General features: G+C 49.3%; 1 protein-coding gene and 1 pseudogene across 1 annotated transcript; both read right to left on the bottom strand.

The window, feature by feature from the left end:
* Positions 1–7,286: 7,286 nt before the first annotated feature.
* MARVELD1 (MARVEL domain containing 1) lies at positions 7,287–8,164 on the bottom strand. Its single transcript, XM_025986505.2, has one exon. The coding sequence runs from the start codon at positions 7,950–7,952 to the stop codon at positions 7,431–7,433; it is 522 nt and encodes a 173-aa protein (XP_025842290.2). The 5' UTR covers positions 7,953–8,164; the 3' UTR covers positions 7,287–7,430.
* A 9,459-nt stretch (positions 8,165–17,623) lies between these two features.
* On the bottom strand, positions 17,624–18,559 carry LOC112917672 (small ribosomal subunit protein uS2-like; annotated as a pseudogene).
* Positions 18,560–22,835: the final 4,276 nt, after the last annotated feature.

Genomic DNA, 22,835 nt, shown 5'->3' with positions numbered 1-22,835 from the left:
CACTTACTGTGGCTCAGGTCTGCTTTTTACAAACATGCTCTCTGAGGTCCTCCCAACAATGACACAGCTGAGAGCTGCCCCGCAGTGACTAGGTGCCAGGCACTCTGCCGTGTAGGCATCATGTCAGCAAGCCTCTCCCACCCACCAGGGGGTAGCTCCTCGCATTAACCCGTTTAGTAAGCCCTGAAACAGACGAAGAGCTTTAGTAAACGGCCTAAGAAACAGACAACTAATCAGAGATTGGCCTCACTTCTGACGTGACAGGCTGAGCTCACCCAAGAATGAGAGCGGGTCATACTAAGTGCCTAGGAGGCACAGAAGGAGACAGCCCAGGGTACAGAGCAAGGTCTCGAAAGGCAGAGGGTTCTGCGTCCAAATATGGGCTCAGGGCCGGTGGCCATACGGCTGGCACGAGGTCTCGGGAGGAGGAGGGCTGGGGGGAGGGCCAGGCTAGTCCCGCTTCCTTCAGGGGGACAGAGAGCCTCCAGCAGCCGGGACAGTGGCCTCGGCGCCCGGAGCTGATTAAGCCTCACTTCGCTGTAAACTGAGAAGCCGGTAGCGGGCACAATTCAGACTTGTAATGACGGCACTTTCTTTACAGCCTCTCCTTCCTGCCTTAGCTCACAATACAGCTATTAGAAAACCCAGCGGAGCTCTCAGTGGGGCCTTTGGATGGCTTGGAGAGACAGGTGGTCTGCCGGGAAGTCCTCCGAAACAGCGCATGGTAGCACAGACTTGAGTTCGAATCCTGTTTCTGTCACTTAAGTGACCTGGGGAAATCAACTGACTCTTCGGAGCCTGTCCCCACGGCTAGCAAATAGGGGTATTTATTACTTCGTGGGCGGGGCACTGGGGTGGCTCGGTCGGTTAAGCATCTGCCTTCGGCTCAGGTCATGATCTCCGGGTCCTGGGATGGAGCCCCACATGGGGCTCCCAGCTCATCTGCTTCTCCCTCTCCCTCTGTCCTTCCCCTTTGCTCATGCCCTCTCTTGCTCTCTCAAATAAATAAATAAAATCTTTATTAAAAAAATACTTCATGGGCTTGTGAGGATGATAAGAGCTGTTGCATAAGGTATCCTCTGGCTTGTTCTTGGCTCACTGCAGACACTTCATAAAGTTAGTTCCCCTAACTTTCCCTCCTTGCCAACCTTGCTGGACTCAGAAGTGCTGTACAACTGGGGCATCAGGGCGCCCCCTTCAGGACTCCTGGAGATGGCCACAGGAGAGCCTGCATTCCACCTGTGAGAAATACGGATAGGAATCTGCAGAGAACTGCCTCTGGGAATTTGCCCTCACCTCAGTGCTGAAGAAAGAATGTCACAGCCTTAGTGCCAGCAAGATCCCAAATAGCTATCCGGTTCAAAAGGAATGGGGTCATGGAGCAGGGAGGGCAAAAGGGCTTTCGGGTTAGGAGCCTGACTGGAATTTCTACAGGCTGAGAGGTGGCCATGGGTGGTCCACACTCGCATGCTGGCTATGCCAGGTGCTCTCCTTTGGGTTCTGGCCACCTCAGCATATACCTCTCCCTTAACTTACAGGGCCTAGAGAGCCTCTGGGCCACTTCACTTCTTTTCAGCTGCCCCCACTACACTTGGTCCCTGGTATTCCTCTCCCCCAAGACTGGCTATGAAGTGGAATGCAGCCACCCCAGGGCTGTTTCTGCTCCTTGCTACTCTTGGCAACGTGGAGGCATGGAGAACACAGACCTGGGGAATCACTTCACCTCCTAAGCCTCTATTTACTCATCTGTAAAAAAAAATTGACCCACCCCCCCCCCCCGCCCCAAAGGGTTTTACTAAGATCTCTACAGGAAGCAGCTATGGGAGTGACAGAGTTAATCCATGTGAGAAAGTTATAAATGTTCCAGAAAGTACACAAAATGCTTGCAGTCTCTATTTGCATGGACATTTAGAAAGGGTTAGAACTATATTATCATTAATTTTTTTAAAGATCTATTTATTCATGAGAGAGAGAGAGAGGCAGAGACACAGGCAGAGGGAGAAGCAGGCTCCATGCAGGGAGTCTGACGTGGGACTCGATCCCAGGACTCCAGGATCACACCCTGGGCCAAAGGCAGACGCTCAACCGCTGAGCCACCCAGGTGTCCCTATTATCATTAATTTTAAAGGGCAAGTTGTAAAATTAGTCAAATGTATATATGTGTGTGTGTGCGCGTGTGTGCATGTATCCATGTATGTTTGATTAGTTATAAAAATTAAAGAAGGAGAGTTAATAGTTAGCAATGGTTTATCTTTAGCATTTGAGATTAGGATGAATGGCTTCTCTTTTTACTTTGTGTCCTTCTGAACAGTTTAATTTTTTTTTTGTTTAAAGATTCTGTTTATTTATTTATGAGAGACACAGAGAGAGAGAGAGAGAGGCAGAGACACAGGCAGAGGGAGAAGCAGGCTCCAGGCAGGGCTTGATCCTGGGTCTCCAGTATCACACCCTGGGCTGAAAGCAGAGCTAAACCGCTGAGCCACCCGGACTGCCCAGTTAAATTTTTTTAATGGGTATATATTGCTATTATATGTTTAATGGAAATATATTGGAAATATATTGGTATTTTATTTTACAAATAACTACTCTAACAAATGAAACAATACAAAATTTATAAATAGTGCTAATCAGACCTTTCTCTCTCACATTCCTGCTCTTCCCCTTTTATCCCTGAAAATGTAGGTTTGTTAGCTTTCCTTTCTCACCACTGACCACCCACCCCCATCCTCAGAAAAGCAGGAAAAGTAAAAGACATAAATGAGCAAATCCCTCAGGTTCCCCAGACTCAATTATGTCCCTAAGAACAGTGTCTTATTTCAAAGTGCCCCCAGCATTGAATAGGAAATGTCAGATTAGATCAGTCCTCAATACCTGATCTGCAGGAATGAAAACCAAACTCAACCTCAGAGCCTGCCAGAGGACCAAAAGGACTTACCAGCTGCCAAGGGTAGTGAGAAAACATCTGCCTTCCAGTCCCAGTCCTGCCAATATCCAGCTGTGACCATGGATAAGGCCTTTCCCCTCTTTGAGGCTCTATCTCCCCTCCCCTATTAAATGGAGATGACAACACCAACCAGTAATGCTGTTAATTCGATCAAATAAAGTCATGCAAGTAGAAGCATATTTTCAACTGCAAAATTCTCCACAAAGTTGCAATAGAGCAAGGGGCTTACCAGCCTTTGCCTAAAGGGAGGCCACTTTTTATTTGTGCAAAATTCATGAATAGATACAACGGGAAAAGGGGAATAAGGGAGAGTCCTTGGCGATTTCCTCTACCGTGGAAATCCAAACCATTAAGAAGAGGGTGTGTGTGTGTTTATTGTGCCAAGGAGGGTACTTTGGAAGAGAGTGGGTGTGGAGCACACCCGGCATCAGATTCCTGCCTGGAGGTGTTCTAAGTGAGTTTTGAGCTCTGGCTGGAAAATCCTATGTTCTGGCTACAGACTTCAGGTCCAGGGCACAGGAGGGAGGAGCTGGCAAGGAATCCAGCTAACTCTGCTTTCCTGCCTTTCTGAAGCTCCGTATTCATCAGGCTGTGGCTGGAATCAGGGGTAAACCATGCGGGGTGTGTCCAAGAGGCAACACCAAGGCAGGTGCTATGGTCTGCACCTGAGCGTGAGCCCCAGGACACCCCACTCAGCTCTGTGACACTAGGCAAGTCCCCACTCCTCCCTGGGGTTCATTTCCCTTTCTGCAAAAGAAGGGATTCAGACTAGAACAGGACCCTTTGGCTCCATAACCATAGTCATTCTGTGCCTGCCCATCAGGGAGTGGAGCTTCCAAAAACAGAGGGGTCATTGAGAGCTGGGATAGGAGCCTCTGGAATTCCAACCAGTTTTTGTCAGGGGCAGACACAGGCAGTTTTCTTCCCTCTGCTTTCAGTGTCCTGCTTTAAGTGCACTGAAAATCTGTGAACTCATTTTTCTTCCCCTCTGAGAAGGAAAGCGGAAGCTGGGAAGGTAGACAACAGGAGAGTGTGGCATAGCAAGATGGAGGGAGGCTCGGTCCTCCCTCCCTACGTAGGGCTGCTGCAGGGGGCCGGGAGAGAAGACATGTACACCAACATCAGACAAATCAAACTTTATTCAGAAAAGCAAATTAGTAATCACCACTAAACTATTAAATGAGGCACATAGGTCCCCTCTGGCTACTGGCCCCTCCCACTCTCACCCTCTCTTTTGGCCTTTGTAGAACACTAGAAAAATCCTCTCTTAGATCCACAATCAGTTCTAGATTTTTGCACTGGTAGAACCACAATGGTCTCAAGTAGGACTGAGTCCTGGATTCTAACGAGGGAAGCCAATGAGACTGCCTCCAGTATCCAAAAATTCTGGGCCAGTAGGTCAAGTGGCCATTCCTATGGTACAGGGTCTCAAGGGAGGAGGGGATGAGTGTGGGGGCTGTTTTGCACGCCCTTCTCACATCTAGAGAAGCAGCTGAAGGCCAAGCAGGAAGGCACATCTAGAAGAGCCGATGAGCTCTGGAATGTTTCAGGCACATCTGGAGAGATAAGGTACCATGAAGGCCAAGGAGAGGTCTACTCCTGAGTAAGGTCACCTGACCACAGACAGAGTACCATGAGCTGGGGGACTAAGAAGTGATCCTCAGTTCTGAGCTGGTTCTGAGCTGAGGATGCAATTTCAATGGTGATCTGGAAAGAGAGAAAAGGGACAAAAGCTGGAGCTAAAGCCCGCTGTTCAGGGCACAGAGGTGCACGGCTCAGTTCCAGGTGTCTGGAATCTTGGGCCCAAGGCACACCATAAAGAGACTCAGAATTTCTCATGTGTCAATGTAAAATGAATCTTTACGCATCTTGGATCTTCCACTGGATAATGTTGAAGGGAAGCTGCTGGGCAGGGGTCATCCGCGCTCCCCACTCGGCAGCCTCTCTGCTGGCCCAGGCCAGAACAGGGTCCACTGCCCAGGGAAGCGAGCCCTGGGAATCTCTGTACCTGGAAACCTGCAACAGAAGAATCAAAATCACGAGGCTTCCAAGGCCAAGGATCCCAGCAAAGACCAACCCCAGGCTCTGGCCCACACGAGCAGTGGGGTCTGAGAGAACAGGTGCCCGGGCTGGAAGAAGGTAGCAGGACTGCAGCCTACATGAGACAGTGAAGGGCCCAGTGTTTTAGGATTTCTCCAAGGAGGGAAAATAACAGTAACGACAACAACCAAAATAACCACAATGCTAGTGGGTACAAAGTTTCAGTCTTGCAAGATGAAAAACGCCCTGGAGATAGATGGTAGTAACAGTTGCACAACCATGTGAACCTACTAATGCCCACCAAACTGTACACTTTAAAATGGTTGAAGGGTCGATTTTATGCTGTGTATATTTTATTTCAAATTTTTTTTAAGTAGCCACATTAATAGTGTCTAATGTGTACTGACCCCCTACTCTATGCAGTGCAGTCCTGTTCTCAAGAGGCCAAACTGCCAGAGTCCAGATCCTAGCTCTACCAGGCACACCGTCTGGGAGAGTCTGGACGAGGTACTTAACCTCCTAGGGAAGATGAGAATAATAACAGAACTCTCTTCAATTGGGTTGAAAGAAAGAAACAAATAGGTCTGAGCTTCAAACAGTGCCAGGCACACACAGCCCAGATAAATGCTTTCTTGCTCCACACTATGTAGCTCCCAGATCTTCACAACTACAACAGAAAAGCCTCAACCTGTCTACCCAAGCTTTAAAAACACACTCACAAAAACATTCTGGCCTCCCCTATTCTAATTTCTAATCCAGACGGGGCTGAGCTTTTTCAAAGAGCAAGCCTCTGAATGATGTAGCAAAAAGGCTGAGTTGGTACAACTCTTTGGGAGTTGCGATCACTCCTCCAACTTGCTTCCTGAATAACAACCTGTTAGCTTTTAGAGAAGAGAGCTCTGTGTTTTTTATTCAAAGGCCTATGACCCCTCCAGAAAGTCAAGAAGCACCTTACCTTACAGAGACTGGGCCAGCTGTTCACCCCAACTCGGAGTGTTCTTCTGTCTTTGGCGAATGAGACCCACTCCTGCCAGTTGCTCACAGTCAATGCCAGCATCTCATACAGATAATGTTCCTCTTGAGTAGGTAACCACTTGGATAACCTTGACTTCATTTTTCAAACAATGTAGAGCAATGTTCTGATCTACCGACTCCCAGGTCTCTCCGGGGCCTGGCAGGGATGGCTATCTTCTCCCCCACTGAGGCAAGCCCTCCCTCTGCTAGAGAAATTCTCTAGGAAAGAGGAGCACCCCAGATCTTCAATCATACCACAGCCAATGGGTTGGATCCCTTAGGAAAGAATGACAGCCAAGCCAGCACAGGGGTGCTCGGAAGTCTTAGGTGGCAAAAGGTAACTGGTCCAGGTCCAGAGGCAGTTAACACTGTAAACCAAATCACTTGAGCTTCTTTTACAGCAGGACTTCTCAGAGCCTTTGATATGCTAATGAGCATCGTGAATCTCCGAGAAGGCGAGATAGCACCTTGACAAACCCATTTGGCACCGACACCCTCTTTTAGAGGGTAGCTCCTGAGCCAGGATTCCTGGGAACACCCACTGCGTTAATGTAAACAGTGCTGGACTGGGAGTCTGGAAACGGGGGGGTTCTAATGGGAATCCAGAAACGGAGTTCTAACCTTATTTTGGCTTTGCCAAGAGCAAGGGGTGAGGCTCACCTTGACATTCCTTCAGGGTTCTGTGGGACCCCTAATGCAAAAAGATACTGAGAGGTGGGGGTGATGGCGCAGAAACCCGTGAGAAGAAGGCTGGGAGGGTGAGGCCCGTGAAACTAGTGTGCGTCTGAGCCTGGCCTCCAAGAACCCCGAGGACAAAGGCGCAGCAGGCAGAGGCGAGAGGAGACTCCAAACGTGCCAAGGCGCAGCCCGCGGGCCTTCCCAATGCATCCTCACCTTTGCAGATGGGCGCCCCCCAAGCTCCGAGCCCGGGTGCGCAGGGTGCCCGCACAATCCCGAGCTAAAACGAAACTCCTGGCTCATCCGGAGACCCGTGGAGGCTGTCGTCGGCTCCGCCCGCGGCTGCGAGCCTGCCCCGCGCAGCACTCGAGGCTGGAAGAGGGGCCCGGGGACGGGGCTGCTCTTCCGACCGCGGGGCGGGAGGGAGGGGCCGTGGCGCGGCCCGAAGGCTGGTTCCAGCTGGGAGCCTCCCCCGGATCTACGCGGCGCCTGTCCACGTCTCGCTCTCTGCACGGAAGGGGGTGAGCACGCGCGAGGTTTCGCCTCGAACCGCCAGGCTGAGCGCGGGGGCCCGCTCCCCGGATGCGGCCCTGCGCGGGCCCCTGCCGACGGCGCGGGCGGGAGCGGCGGGCGGGGCGCAGGGCCGCCGGGGGGCGCTCGCGCGCGGGGCGCGGGGCGGCGGCGGCGGCGGCGGCGGCGGCGGGGAGGACGCGGGCGCCGGCCTGGGGGGGTCGCCGCCCCGCGGCGCGGCGGCTCAAGCCACCTCCTGCTCGCCCTGGTAGCGGCGGCAGCAGCCGTAGAGCGCCGACAGCAGGTAGAGGCCGAGGCAGAGGCCGCCGCAGACCGCGGCCGCCAGGAAGGCGTGGTAGGCGCAGGCCATCTGGTAATCCTTGAGGTTGCAGTAGCTGTGGCTCCGCGTCTGGGCGATCATGATGCCCGTCGCGGCGCCGTAGAGCGCGGCCGCCAGGAGGTCGTGCGCCGCGTTGACCACGAGCCAGCGCGAGCCCAGCACCGGCACCAGCTCGTGCTTGCCCAGCAGCGTGAGGAAGTAGAGGCCCAGGGTCAGCAGCCAGAAGAGCACGGACACGAAGAGCGCGAAGTGCACGGGGCCCTGGTACCTGCTCGTGGCGATGGTGATCCAGAAGGCGGCGCCGGCCAGCAGCTGCAGCAGCCGCAGCACGCCCAGCGGGCCGCGCAGGAAGGCCCGGTGCAGGCGCACCGCCCCGCGGACCGCGCGCGCCTGGGGCGGCGGCTGGCGCGGGGGCGGCGGGAGCATGGCCCCGGGGCGCGGCGGCGGCGGCGGCGGCGGCGGCGGCGGCGGCGGCGGCGGCGGCGGCGGGGGGCGGGGGGAGGCCCGAGCAGCGGAGCGGCGGCGCCCGGCTGGCGGCGGTGGCCTGGCCGACGTGCCCGCTGCGCCCGCGGCGGCCTGCGCGCGGCCCTGCGAGCCCTCCTCGCGCTTCCTCTGCCCTTCTCCCCACCCTTCCTCCGCTCTCTCCTCCCTCCAGCCCTCCTCTCTCCCCGAGTCCCCGCCAGTCCTACCCGCCCTCCGCCTTCCCACCCCGTCTCCACCCCCGCTCGCTCCTCCCGGCTTCCTGCCATCTCCTTGTGGGCCTCGCTCACCGCCCGGCCCCCTCTCCGGCCGGCGCCAGGCTCCCGGCTCGGACTCCTTCCTCCCCGGGCCGCGGCTGAGGGCACTCTCGCCCCCGGCCCACCGCGGGCCTTCCGCTCGGCCGCCCCGGCCAAGTTTGGCGCATCTGGGGCCACCCTGCCCGCCCTGCCTGTCTCCGGCTCCCGGCCAGCCTCGGAGGGGAGAGCTGTCTTCCGAAGCCTTCTCTCAGCCTCCGGCTGGGCCCCTTGCCTTCTCTTCTCTCCTGCCCTAGGGCCCACCCGGGCCTCCTGGCCTTTTCTGGCTCTGGCGGAGGACAGCGCTGGTCTGAAGCTGACATCCATTCCCACCTGGACATCTGGTATATGCTACCCGTGTCCACCCTCACATTTATCCCGCCGTCCAGAGCTGGGCTCTCAAGGGACCATCACCTACCAGAGACCCCACTGTCCCTCCCACATACCCCAAAGCCAAGCGTCCGTCCTCACTTTTGCAACATCCTTAATTGCCCAGATTAAAAATGTGCTACCCAACATGGCCAGGACACCAGGCCTGGGGTAAGAGACAGTAAAGCCTGCGTGCTTAACTACTAGGCATCGTGGCCTCTAATGGAACCTAATGATGCTTTACACTGTCATTTACACTTATGTCCATTTAAGCCTCAAAACGACCTCAGAAATACAATTATTTTCCTCCTTTTACTGAAGAGGAGACATGAAGTCTAGAGGGGTTAACACCATGAAGCTGGTGTCTCTTTTCTCCCCATCCCATTCAAACTTCATGCACTGTGACATCTTTCTAAAACACAGACCTGGTGTTGCGTTGCTTTCTCCACTGACCACAGGATAGAGTTCTCTCTCTTCTATGGGCATATTTCACAAACTGGCTCCAACTGACTTTCACTTTCCTGGTTTTCTACTTCCTTTCCTTACCCATGTTCCCACCCAGTGTGCCAACCCCACCAAACCTCTTAGGTTCCCCCAAATAAGCTCAGAATGCCCTTCATTCCCAGACCTCAGTTGGCTGGCAAGCCCCTGTTTATCCTTCAATGCCTAGTTGAAATGCTTCTCCCTTTGGTCCAGCCTCCCAGGCTGTTGAATGCTGGCTCTTTAGGCCCTCTCTTGGAGCACGCAGTAGTTCTGCAATACTCCTGGGTCTGGTACATTACAACTCTTGGTTGTCACCTCTATCTTTGCCTGGCACATAGGAGACCCAATAAATGTCAGTGGGGTGGATGACCCAGTGGCGGTGGGAGCAGTGATGAAACAGGGGGCCCTCTTACCCGGGGATCATGCATGCTCCAGTCCCCTAGCTGACCCTACCTGCAGAACTAGTCCCTCATCTCCTGGTCATCTGATGTGTCCATTGGCCTGCTGGCCTGGCTGAGCAGGTCTCTCTTCCAGCAGCCTGGCACCCCTCATGGGAAAAAGTGGTTTCTCAGGGGAATAATGCCTCTCACTGCCAAAACAGCCTCACCTACAGGGACCTGAGAGAGCTCTGAACACTTATTTTAAATGAATAAAAGGTGATGTATAACATCCATATCTACATAAGATAGCATGGTCTAGAGGCTTAGGGTGCAAACCATGGAGGCAGACTCCCTGGCGATGCATCATCACTTCACCACTCCCTCGTGCTGGGACCTGGTGTGTGTGTGCGTGCTCGCACTTAACCGTACTGTGCCTCAGATTCCTCATCTGTGAAATCCTTACATTCAGCAAATGGATATTAAACACCTGTTAGGCACTGGGCACCATTTCAGGGTTTAGGGATACATAATACTCATGTCATCATTATTAATTGAATGCTTACTATGCTCTAGGCACTCGTTGTTCTTTTTTAAGTAAGCTCTATACCTAATGTGAGGCTTGAACTCACTGACCTCAAGATCAAGAGTCACACGCTCTAACGACTGAGCCAGCCAGGCACCCCTATATTCTAGGCAATAGGCTCAGAGGGTTAAGGAAGGTGACCATGTTCACAGAATTGATGGATGACAGTTTAAACGGGAGCCCAGGTGTGGCCGACTCCAGGTTCACATTCAAAGAGCTTATATATACTTTCCCATGACTTATTCTCAGCTACTCTTACAAGGACCCAGAAAGGTTACATAACTTGCCCAGGGAAACAGAACTAGCTAAGCGTCAGTGTGGAGACTCAAACGTAGGTCTTCTGATCCCAATTCTGGGGCCTTTCAGCATCCCTGGTGAGACAACCTCAGGGTGCCAATCTTGAGAAGGGCTGGAGCTAGGCAGGCACCTGGAGGCTGAATCTGGGTGCTGGGCTGGAGACGGGGTTATGCTACACAAACACCTCTGTGAGCCGGGGATCTAACCAAATAAACACTTGGGAGAGTTCTGTCGTCTAAAAAAGGCATCTGGAGACTTAAGGGTGGAGCGCCACCTGGTGGACACAAACCTCCGGCCTCACAGCTAAGTCCAGCTCCTTACAAGGAAGACAATGGGGTGGCTTTGGAGAGATATTTTTAGCCTCTGGAATCCTGAAAACATTCTGAGGGGCAGTCCCAGGAGACTCTGCAAAAGCATAAGCATGCAAGAAAATCTTGATTCCTCCCACACAACAAATACGGCCTAAGCACCTGTGGGATGCAAATAATCTGGTGTAGAAGGTAGGAATTAAGAAGCAGGGCTCCTGCCCTCACAGTGTTGCACTCTTCTGACCGGAGGGACAGCTGTGGACGTGAAATGGCGAGATGGATACAAGGAAATCCGAAAGGGAGAGTATGTGTGATAAGAGGGCTGGGAAAGCTTTCAGAATGACGTGTCTCTGGAGGGTGGCTAGAATTGTGAAAAGCAGAGATGGGGGCTGGGCATTGTTGGGCAAGGCAGTCTACCATGGGGCCTGAGCGGTCCTGGCTCTCGTCACCAAGTGTGCTCAGAATGCAAAGCCACGGTCGCCCATTTGCTTTCCAACCATTTCTTACTGTTGTGCTCTGCAGCCAGCAACTTTGTGGGATGAGGGAACATCTCCCAGGCTGAGAGCAGGCTTGCTTGTTGCTTAACTATAAAAGTGGTGGTGGTAGGAGGGGACGGGGTGGGTTCTCAAAGCGCAGTGCTCACCGTAGCTGTGACGTAAAGCTCCTGCATGGGTAATATCCACCTGGGCCCCTCAGTGGTGCCCCTGTGAAACTAGGAAACAAGGGAAAGAGACATAAAGATGATGCTCACACTGCTTGCTGTGCCAAGAATGGTAGATCCTTTGGGTCTGACTCAGAAAACCGGGTCTTCTGCAAGCATTTACGAAACAACAGCAGGCTAGCTTGTTAGCTTGAAAGTGGGGGTAAATCCCAGCCCCTGACAGGTGCTATAGGCAGAGGGAATAAGAAGTAGTGATGTTTGCCAGTCCCAAATCAATCTAAGTCCCAAATCGATGACTTTCACTATGCCCAGAAGGGAAGGCGGCTTGTAACAAGGAGTGACCACCCGGAGATCCCATGAACAGCTCTGGATGTTTGGTCAGTTCTGTCTTCAATCTCTGGGCTACCGTAAATGTACTGCATATATAGATTCAGCTCACATTGGTTTAATACCTATTATGTGCCAGGCCCTGAGCTGGCACTTGACATAAATTAGCTAACAGCAGAGGCAAACTCACAGTGAGGAAGGAGATGGGTGTTGGGACCGGCAGAATCTTGCCTTGAATCTTATAAATTACTAAATAAACATTTTTTCAACACCCTACTATGTGTATACCTGGCATTATGCTATAATCCTACACCTGAGTTGGAAGAGGCCTTAAAGATCATGTGCTCCAGGCTTCTCATTTTCTAGAGGGATAACTAAGGCCTGGGGAAGATAAGTGGCTTGCCCTAGGTCACACAGCTGGCTGATGATGTGAGTGCCAAGTTTAGAACTTAGGTCTCTGGCAGCCCCAGTGGCCCAGCGGTTTAGCACTGCCTTCAGCCCAGGGTGTGATCCTGGAGACCCAGGATCGAGTCCCACATCGGGCTCCCTGCATGGAGCCTGTTTTTTTCTCTCTCTCTGTTTCTCATAAATAAATAAAATCCTTAAAAAAAAAAAAAAAAAAGGACTTTGGCCTCCTGATTCACAATCCAGTGTTCACTCAGGGCAGGGGGCTCTGTACATGAACTCTCATTTTTTGGCCGAGTGGCTCACACCTCCAGACCTGTTCCCAGGGCTGTGGGAACAGGGACCTCTAGAATGGTGGGTGGGGTCCCCTCTGGGTTGGAATTGGGTAGAAATCTGGTGGCTCTTGAGTTTGTTATTCCAGCCCTTGAGGGGGACCTGGCCTTTGTTGGAACTATAAAATGGCCTGGATTCTGGCACCTTGGGGCTAAGCATGATGAAGTGGCAAAGACATTTGACTCTGACAAAGCTCAGCCCTTGCTCCCCAGGTGAAGCTGGCCAGGACCAGACCAGGAGCCACAGGTACCCTCTGAAGCTTATCTTTGTGTGAAGCCACCCAGAACACCCGCTGGCAAGGCTGGTTCCTAAGGCTAAGTAACCATGGGTAACCATGGGTGACCAAAGTAGAGGTCCAGGAGACTTCACATTAATTGGCTGTCTATGAGGTACTGAAGATGACCTCCTACTGGGACTGTGATGGGGATGTGCAGACCTCAGCAGACCACAGTCCTAGAGAAAAGAGGATCCTCACTTATAAGAATGGATATTCTGAGCCAGGATGGACTGAATCAGTCACCACCACTCTGCCAGTCAGCCTTGGATAAAAGTGCCAGTGGCTCAATAGTAATAACCAACATTTGCAAAGCATTTACCATGGGCCAGGCACCATGACAGGTGCTTTCCACTCTTGTCTCACTTACTTCCCACAATAGCTCTGTGAGGTAGGGCCTTTAAACCACTTCTACTTTAAAATGAGGAAACTGAGGCACAGGGAGCTTATGTGACTCATCTAACGTCACATATCTAATGGAGAACGGAATTCAAATATTTGATGTCCAAACCTAGGCTTTTATTCTTTAAAATATTTTATTTATTTATTTGATAGAGAGAGAGAGAGAGCACAAACAGGAGAGGCAGAGGGAGAGAGAGAATCATGCTCTCCACTGAGCAGAGAGCCTGATGCAGGACTCAATCCCAGGATTCTGGAATCATGACCTGAGCCGAAGGTAGACACTTAACCTGCTCAACCGACAAAGCCACCCAGGCACCCCCAAATCCAGGCTTTTAATCAGTGCATATATCTCAGATTTCAGCCTTGGTCTTGGAATTGACAAGACATCAGAGCACTGCCCCCCAAGCAGTGATAAAGAGAATGATGCCTATGTTGCAGAGATGGTCAGCAGGTAGGGGGCCACAAGAGTGGGTGTGGCTGTCACAGGCCCTAAGATCTGCATTTGGGCAGCCTGACTGTGTCTGCTGTTTCTACTTCTTACCCTGCTATGTCAAGGGTGTCCAGGAAAGGGGGATTTGTCCCCCTAATTCTCTAGCCCATCCATGACTGGAGCTTTAAAGCAAGAAGAGTGAGGCCCAAGGGTCACCATCAGATGATGCTTTGCACTGCATGTTCCCACCTGCATCTCCTCTTTGGCCCTTGCAACAACCTTGGGAGATAGGAAATTCATTATCTCCACTTGACAGTTGAGGAAAATGAGACTCAGAAAGATTAGGCTAGGAACTAAATTTAGATTTCTGGACCACTGGAAACACTACAGCTGTCTGAGATTCCCTGAGTCTACTTTAACCATGAACTTGCCCCTTAGGTCAGTCTCACCAGACCCTTTATCAGACATTATTCATTGAAATCACAAGGCAAAAGCAAAGATGGTCTCACCACCACTACCACTTGGTCTCCAACTCCCGTTACCACTGGGGTCCCTTACAGATGTGGCTAATCATGGAGATTTTCTCCAACTCTGGTTTTTCTCTCTGCTGCCAAAAATCCACCCCCTCCCCCACGTAGACTGGCAGAGTGGGATGCCATGACTGAACAAGCTCAGAAGTCACAGACGCCACTGGACCTTGTCCTGACCTATTAGGAAGATGCCAAAATAGCTAACATCATGGCATTCAAGGAACAAGAGAAGAAGCAAAAACCTTCAGTGGTATTGAAATGCTTTGGGAGACCTGCCTGCCTCTCCCATGGCAGCATTTTCCCTGTACTCACAGCCCCTGTCGGACTGGTGGCTCTAGATATAGATGGTATATTTATACTATAAAGCTCTGACCCTACTTTCCTATCTCCTCTTCTGACCCAAACTGGGCCTATCAGATTCCTTCTTTTGCAATTTGACCAAATGGTCATTCCTAAATGGAGCAAGTGCTGGAGTAACCAAAGCCAGTATGAGGCAAATTTAGGTGAAGTAGAAATCCTGCGTTGGCAGAAGTTGATCTGCAGAGAAGAGGGCAGTGTGTTAGGGTTGTCTAGAGAAACAGGAAGGATAGATAGATATGTAGATTTATTCTAAGAAACTGGTTTGTGTAATATAATTACAGGCTTTAAGGAGGCTTTTAAGTCCCAAGATCTACAGGTGGCAAGGTGGACACCTAGGAGAGCCATAGTGTAGCATATTCTAAACTTTGCAGGCTCAAGACCCAGGAAGACCCAGGGTTTTAGTTAGAGTCCAAAGGTGGGGGGAAAAATAAACAATGTCTCTGGGCACTTGGGTGGCTCTGTTGGTTAAGCTTCTTGATTTCTGCTCAGATCATGATCTCAGGGTTGTGAGATCAAGCCCTGTATTGGGTTCTGCAGTGAGCATGGGGCCTGCTTAAGACTTTCTCTAGGCAGAAGGAGGTCCTCCTTACTCATGAGAGGGTCAGCCTTTTTGTTCTATCCAGGCCTTCAACTGATTGGATAAGATCCACCCACACTAGGGAGAGCAATCTGCTTTACTTAGTCTACCAATTCAGATGTTAATCTAATCCAAAAACACCATCACAGACACACCCAGAAAAATATTTCAACAACTCTCTGGGTGCTCTGTGGCCCAGTCAAATTTATATATAAAATTAACCATCACAGGCAGCTATGCAGGCACAAAAGATGGTGAGAGAGGACAGTTGCCTGTGACTTGCTTTGGGTGGTTCTGTTAGACTTCAGTTCTGTGAACTCACTGTTGCTTTACAGTAACAACCCCTTGCGCTGCACTTTTTCATTTTAGCTAACTTGAACAGATTTCTGCGTCTTATAACAGCACTGGAATGAAGCACATTAACTAACTAACTGCTAGGGTGTAACTTATAGTTCCACTCTGTGGTGGTGGAACTGCAAATTCTTTGATTCTTCTCCCATCAAGAGGTTGAGTCTATGTCCCCTTTCCCTGAATCTGGGCAAGGATGGCAGGATGGCAGAAACCATACTGTATGACTTCTAAGTTCTGTCCAAAAGACAAAGCCACTTGAGCCTTATTCACTAGACCTCACTTGTGCCCCTGAGCCACCATGGAAGACATCTATGTTCCAGGTCACATTGAGAATCCAGTCAATAGTCCTGGCTTTCAGGTTCTCCTAGCCTAGGCACCAGATACACGAAGTGAGCTTTCAAATGATTCTAACCCCAGCTGTCAAGGCAATCTCAGCCTTCCAGACTTCTGGCTGAAGTCCTGCCATCACAGGGCAGAGACAAGCCATGCCCACTGTGCACTATCTGAATTCCTGTGTATCGTTCATGCTTTCTATTTTCTGTTGTTTTGTGATGTTTTGACATCTTGGGACCTTGCAGATCCAAGCAGGGACTGCCCCTCCCAGGTTTAGCTAATTCCTAAAGATAGCAAATAATGTGATTGTGAGTGTGCCTTTGACGAGCAAACTAATCGATCCAGAGCCCATACTCCAAACCACTTTCTCTGTTTTGGCTCTTACACTCTAGGAGGCAATATTCCTCTGCCCTAATCATTCCAGGGAAAGGTATCAGACAATTGAAGATGGTCCCTGGGAATCCCTGGGTGGCTCAGTGGTTTAGTGCCTGCCTTCGGCCCAGGGCGTGATCCTGGCGTACTGGGATAGAGTCCCACATCAGGCTCCCTGCATGGAGTCTGTTTCTCCTTCTGCCTGTGTCTCTGCCTCTGTGTGTGTGTGTGTGTGTGTGTGTGTGTCTCATGAATAAATAAATAAAATCTTAAAAAAAAAAAAAAAAGAAAGAAAGAAAAGAGGACAGTCTCTAGGCCCCAGAGCCTGCTGGAATTATTCAAACTACCCAATCCTATACCTGCCTACCCCTCCTTACTATGTTTCACCCATTTCTTTCCACAAAAACTACAATAAAAGCTCATGTCCATGCTTTTCTCTTGCCACTTCTGCTTCCTGACTGACCCTGTGTTTCCCCAGGTGGCCCTGTGTGGCATATCCCTTCCTCTAGGGAACTATGAGTAACAAGTTATCTTTTCTTTTCTTTTCTTTTCTTTTTTTTTTTTAGATTTTATCTATTTATTCACGAGGGACACAGAGAGAGAGAGAGAGGCAGAGACACAGGCAGAGGGAGAAGCAGGCTCCATGCACGTAGCCAGACAGGGACTTGATCCCCTGTCTCCAGGACCATGCCCCGGGGCTGAAGGCCGGGCTAAACTGCTGAGCCACCCGGGCTAAGCAGTTATCTTTTCAATGCCCTAAGTTATCTTTTCAATGGTAGCTATCTCCTCATCTGTTGGCCTCACTATTCCTAAATAAAACCAAAATCTTCAGTACATTTTAAAACCACCTGATCAAAAAATAAAAAATAAAATAAACAACCTGGCCTGGGGTACCTGGGTGAATCAGTCAGTTGAGCCTCCAACTCTTGATTTCAGCTTAGATCATGATCTCAGGGTCATGAAATTGATCCCCATGTCCAGCTCTGTGCTCAGGAGAGTCTACTTATCCCCTCTCCCTTTGCTCCCTCCCCAAATAAATAAATAAATCTTAAAAAAAAAAAAAAAAGGTTACTGCAAAGCCACCCAAGGGGCTGAGGGAAGCCACTAGTCCCTGTGTGTTGCTGGCTGCCATGTGCTGTAGGGTAAACCTCCCACGCTGCAGGAACCCACACTGCCAGACCTGGCGCTTGAAAAGTCACCTGAGCTCCGGGAGCAGGCACTGGAAAAGCCTCGCAAGCTGCAGGAGCTCAGTGAAAGGGCACACCTTAACCGAGGAGAGAAACCCTTCCTCCTACGGTGTCTTGCCAGCTCCCTCTACTGACAAAGCTGAGCATTGTGCCAGCTGGAAAAGGAGAAATATTTACAGGACTCGGCTCCTTTATCGCAGAGATAACTGGCACAGTCTACCTCTTTGGAGACTCAACTTCCATATACAACCTTCTATATACATCTGGGCTTCCATAGGACAGTGAAACAACTCCATATTTCCACCTAATGAAATACAGCATCTTTCTTTTCTTTTCTTCTTCTTCTTTTTTTTTTTGAAACTGTTTATTTTCGGTCAACCTTATTTCCATTTTGTTGCTTCTGTGGAAGAGCAGCTTAAGACCACTCAGTGGTTGCTCCTACCCATTCAGTGGCCTGAGCAGTGGGAGCTGCAGGCCAATCTTCAGTGGCTGGCTGAGCACTCCAGTCTTCAGTAGGGAACTGCTGAATAGGAACAGAGGGCACCTGCATGCCTTCAGACCAGTCTCCAACTTCAGGCTGAGTTGCAGTGAACTCAGGAGCTATAGCCGTCCATTCACCCTGAAATTCCTCCTTAGTCACAGCCTTTTCAGCAGCAGCCTGTTCTTCCTTTTCAATCTCTTCAGGATCTCTGTAGAAGTAGAGATCAGGCAAGACTTCCCACGGGTGCTCATGGGAACTGGTGCTACGCATGGGCAGGACTTCCCGAGCTAGCAGCCACCACATCAGACCCACTGAGTGAGCTCCCTTGCTGTTGCAAGGGGTGGCGATGTCCACGTAGCGCAGAGGAGAGTCTGTGTTACACAGAGCAATGGTAGGCAGGTTAACGAGGATGCCTCTGTGAGAGGCTGGTGGTCAGTCCTGGGATCAGTAACCTCCAGAAGCCTTGGCTCTTGGAAGGCTGCCTGGATCTGGTTAGTGAAGGTTCCAGGAGTGAAGCGGCTAACAATAGGAGTGGCTCCAGTAGCAACAGCAAATTTCAGCACAGCTCACTGGCCAGTATTCCTGGATGATATAACACTGACATCAGCTGGGTTTTCAATGGCAACAATGGCACAAGCTGCCAACAGAAGCTTCTCCCAAGTTCTCTTCAGATTTATGATGTAGATACCATCACTTTTCCTTTTGTAGATGTACTGTTCCATTTAGAAGTCAAGGTTGGTGCCACCTAAGTGGGTCCCTGCTGCAAGGAATTTGAGGACATCTCCTTCATTTGCAGAACATCAAGGGCTCTGGACATTGTTAAAGTTTCCCTGTAAGTTATGATGGGAACGAAAAACAACGCTGTATGGACCCTTCCCTGGGTAGTGTGGAAAAGGAAAGCATCTTTCTTGTAAATGACATTCTTACCCCCTCTCTTCAAAATAAGGAGATATTCAGTCCCAGTGATCTGTATTAAGTACTGCTCAGAAAGAAAAAAAGACTTCTTGGATTTTGTCAGGGTCCTTTGGAATATATTGTTAACTAAAGACTAAGCTAGTAACGATAATATCCAATAACTTCCATATAAACGTACATATGAAATGAAAGCATAAGAGAAAGAAAAGAGGGCAGCCCCCATGGCACAGCGGTTTAGCGCCGCCTGCAGCCCAGGACCTGATCCTGGAGACCTAGGATCGAGTCCCACATCAGGCTCCTGCATGGAGCCTGCTTCTCCCTCCTCCTGTGTCTCTGCCTCTCTCTCTCTCTCTATCATAAATAAATAAATATTTAAAAAGAGAGAGAGAGAGAGAGAGAGAAAAGGCTACTATGTACAAAAACACCATGTATATATAACAAACAAAAAATATGCAAAGCTGCTACAATCCTTTTTTTTTTTTTAAGATTTTATTTATTTACTCATGAGAGACACACACACACACACAGAGAGAGAGAGAGAGAGAGAGAGAGGCAGGCAGAGACACAGGCAAAGGGAGAAGCAGGTTCCGTGCAGGGAACCCAACATGGGACTCGATCCTGGGTCTCTGGCCCTGGACTGAAGGCAGCGCTAAACTGCTGAGCCACCCGGGCTGCCCTACAATCCTTTTTATAACTGGCCACAGGGCTGTTTTAGTAGCCATTAATGATTTTCTAGCTGCTTTATTCCTTGTACAATTATTAGTTGGCATTTTACTATAAGGAAAGCCTTTTTCTTCTCCTCTGTTTACCTATTCACTTATTTATAGTGCTACGGACTCAGGTGTTTTTTCACTCATTGGATTATAATCTATTAGTGTCATGCTTTATTTTGATGCTCTGCATTTGCTAATGGGAGCCCTTATAAAAGGACTCCTTGTCCCTTTGATGTGTTTGCATCATTCTTCGAGTACTTCTTTGCTTTCTAGGACAAGATATTCTAGAATCATCCTGAACTTTCTCAACCCCAGTGGCTGAATTGATCATTTCTCCAAGGGGCCATGGTTCCTTTTGTGGAGAATATTGAGAACTCATATGTGGGGCAGCCCGGGTAGCTCAGCGGTTTAGCGCCACCTTCACCCAGGGTGTGATCCTGGAGACCTGGGATCGAGTCCCACATCAGGCTCCCTGCATGGAGCCTGCTTCTCCCTCTGCCTTGTGTCTCTGCCTCTGTGTTTGTGTGTGTGTCTCTCATGAATAAATAAATAAAATCTTAAAAAAAAAAAAAAGAGAGAGAACTCAGTATGTGAACTGTAAATGTGCATATCCCTGTTGTGGTATCATTGCTTCTAGGCCCTCTCAGCAGACACAGCTGGAGAACATGTGTGCTTGTATGTGTTTGTGTGTAAGCATACACATGTATATATGCACACATAATACATTTAAACATATGTATACATTTACAACTTATTTATTTTTTAAATTTTATTTATTTATTCATGAGAGACACAGAGAGAGAGGCAGAGACACAGGCAGAAGGAGAAGCAGGCTCCATGCAGGAAGCCTGATGTGGGACTTGATCCTGGGACTCCAGGATCACGTCCTGGGCCAAAGGCAGGTGCTAAACCGCTGAGCCACCCAGGGATCCCCAGAAGGGTGCTTTTTAAAAAGTTTAGAATTACCAAGATCGCTGATCAAGAAAAACAGAATTAACTCAAGAGTCACACAATGTTCTCTCTGCTCCCCCCAGAATAGGACAGATAGCAACCACAAACCTCAACTCCACCAGGGAACCATTTGTAAGAGCTCCTTGAACAATTCCTGCAGGACAGAGAGAGAAGGGGTCAAATGCTGGGTTAGTGTCTGTAGCAAGGCTTATATTGAGCGCTATGCCTATAGCACCTCACTTCATCCTCACAGCAAAACAGAGAGGTGCCTATGATTCTTTCCAGTTTATAGATGAGGAAGTAGGAAAGCAGAGAGGTTATTTGCCTAAGGTTGAACAGCTGGAACTCCTTTTCTAGACTCTACTCCCCTAGAAATTAGTAGTCTACTGAGCCCTATTGGCACTTGAGGCAAAAGGAAACATGTGCACTCCTATACACACCTATCAAAATATTCTCCCATATTGTGAATCAAATGGAAAAGTTGATGAAAGCCCTACAATTAAAAAACATGGCCATCCATAAAGACTTGTGTTGCCCAGTCAGTTCACACACTATTTTCAACCTTCAGAAAGCTAATTGGAAGGGAGCATAACGGTAACCTGTGTGGGAACCACGGGCTGATTGGAAATGACCATTCTTGTTGCAAAATGACACCAGGTCATAAAACAAACAAGAGCTTGTCTTTAAGTGTTGATATTTTGTTCATCATGGATGCTTTACATTAATTTTGATTTTTAGGGGATCCCTGGGTGGCGCAGCGGCTTAGCGCCTGCCTTTGGCGCAGGGCGCGATCTTGGAGACCCGGGATCGAATCCCACGTCGGGCTCCCTGCATGGAGCCTGCATGGAGCCTCTGTGTGTGACTATCATGAATAAATAAATAAAATCTTTAAAAAAATTTTTTTTGATTTTTAAAAATATTACACTAAAATATTTATCTTGATTACTGAGTTTTTTTGTGTCCCCTTAAATACTGCACCCAAGGAGTACTCCTTACTCACCTTACCTTAATCTGATTCTTGGTAAAACCAAATCTTGGCCTGAATTACACCAAGGCTCCATGCCTCAGATTTGACTTTCTCTTCGAAACAGGGCCTTCCCTGCTGGGGAGGTGGATCCCACCCAGATCCTCCAGTCCTGCATGATGGAAGTGCACTATCTTCTCATCAGACATACGGAATCATAAAGCTCTAACAATAGAAACGTTTCCATTGTGTGATAAGCGCATGGTCACATGTCTACAAAAATGTTTGGAGACACCAGATGTTCTCCACCCAGCCTTAGTCACGTCTGACCCAGAAGCCACAAGTTCCCAATTCCCACCCTGGTATGCTCATTTGAGCTCCTGGCATCAGAAGTCCTAGGCTCTCCAAGCACTAATATGCTAAGAGTTTGGCCCTTTCTATTTCTGAGACTGGGGAACAGGGTGTCCCTGGTTCAGAAGCTCAGTCTCCCTATTTAGGACTCCACACACTCCTTTCTTTAGCCAAGCAGCTGGCTGAAAGGTTTTGCAGCAATCAGTGCCTTCTATTGGAGATGAACATTGCTGACTTCTTTATTCATTTGCTATTTCCCTAGGTCTTCAGAAAAAGCAAAGAGAAACTGCTGCTAAAACCCTTTTAACTATAGCAAAGCATTTGCTGATGTTTTTGTAGAGGACAGAAAGAGAAACTGGAGACCTTGGGATGGGGAAGAACAGCTCCCAAACATCCCTTCCACCTTGCAGAAAGGGACCCACAAATCCTTATGTGCTGGCTTTTATTCCTTCTCCCTCACAACTTTTACAGAGGAGAGATCACACTTCAATGACTATGAAGGTCAACTCTGAAGTGAAAAAGAAATCAGGGAGACCTAGCTCCCTATTCCCAGGTACCTTCCTGACCACTTTTGAACCAGTGTACAAATAACTCCTCATCTTCCAAGGAAGTAAACAAGCATTTATCAAGAACCTATTGGGGGCTCATAGGTGGCCGCAGTTGGTTAAGCATCTGATTATTGATTAAGGCTCAGGTGGTGATATCAGCATAGTGATCCTAGGGTCCTGAGATTGAGTCAAGCGTTGGAGTCTGCACTCAGTGGGGGAATCTGCTTGAGATTCTCTCTCCTTCTCCCCACTCCCAACAACTCCTTCCTCATGCTGTCTCTCAAATAAATAAATAAATCTTAAAAAAAAAAAAAAAGATCCTATTGGACCCTGCATCCACTCCCACTCCTTCTGATCTACATTCCAAGCTATGGCCAAAGTGGCCTTCTAAAAACACAAATTTTTCATGAGGATGAAATGAGCTAATATCTGTAAAGTGCTGACTGGCACATTTAGATATAAAATATCTAAAAAAAAATAAAATAAAATAAAATATCTATTAGACAAGTATATATAATGCTATTCTCCTCAGAGAGTCAAATGGAAATGTTTTCACTGTCCACCTCTGCCTTCTGCTTTCTCACCACTCTCTCCCTTGGGAGTCTTACTCCAGGTCTCATTTTTTTTTTTAAGATTTTATTTATTTATTCA

The sequence above is a fragment of the Vulpes vulpes genome, chromosome 15 (genome assembly GCF_048418805.1).
Source record: "Vulpes vulpes isolate BD-2025 chromosome 15, VulVul3, whole genome shotgun sequence".
NCBI classification, from domain to species: domain Eukaryota; kingdom Metazoa; phylum Chordata; class Mammalia; order Carnivora; family Canidae; genus Vulpes; species Vulpes vulpes.
The sequence above is the reverse complement of the archived record's forward strand: the minus strand, read 5'-3'. Positions and strand labels throughout refer to the sequence as shown.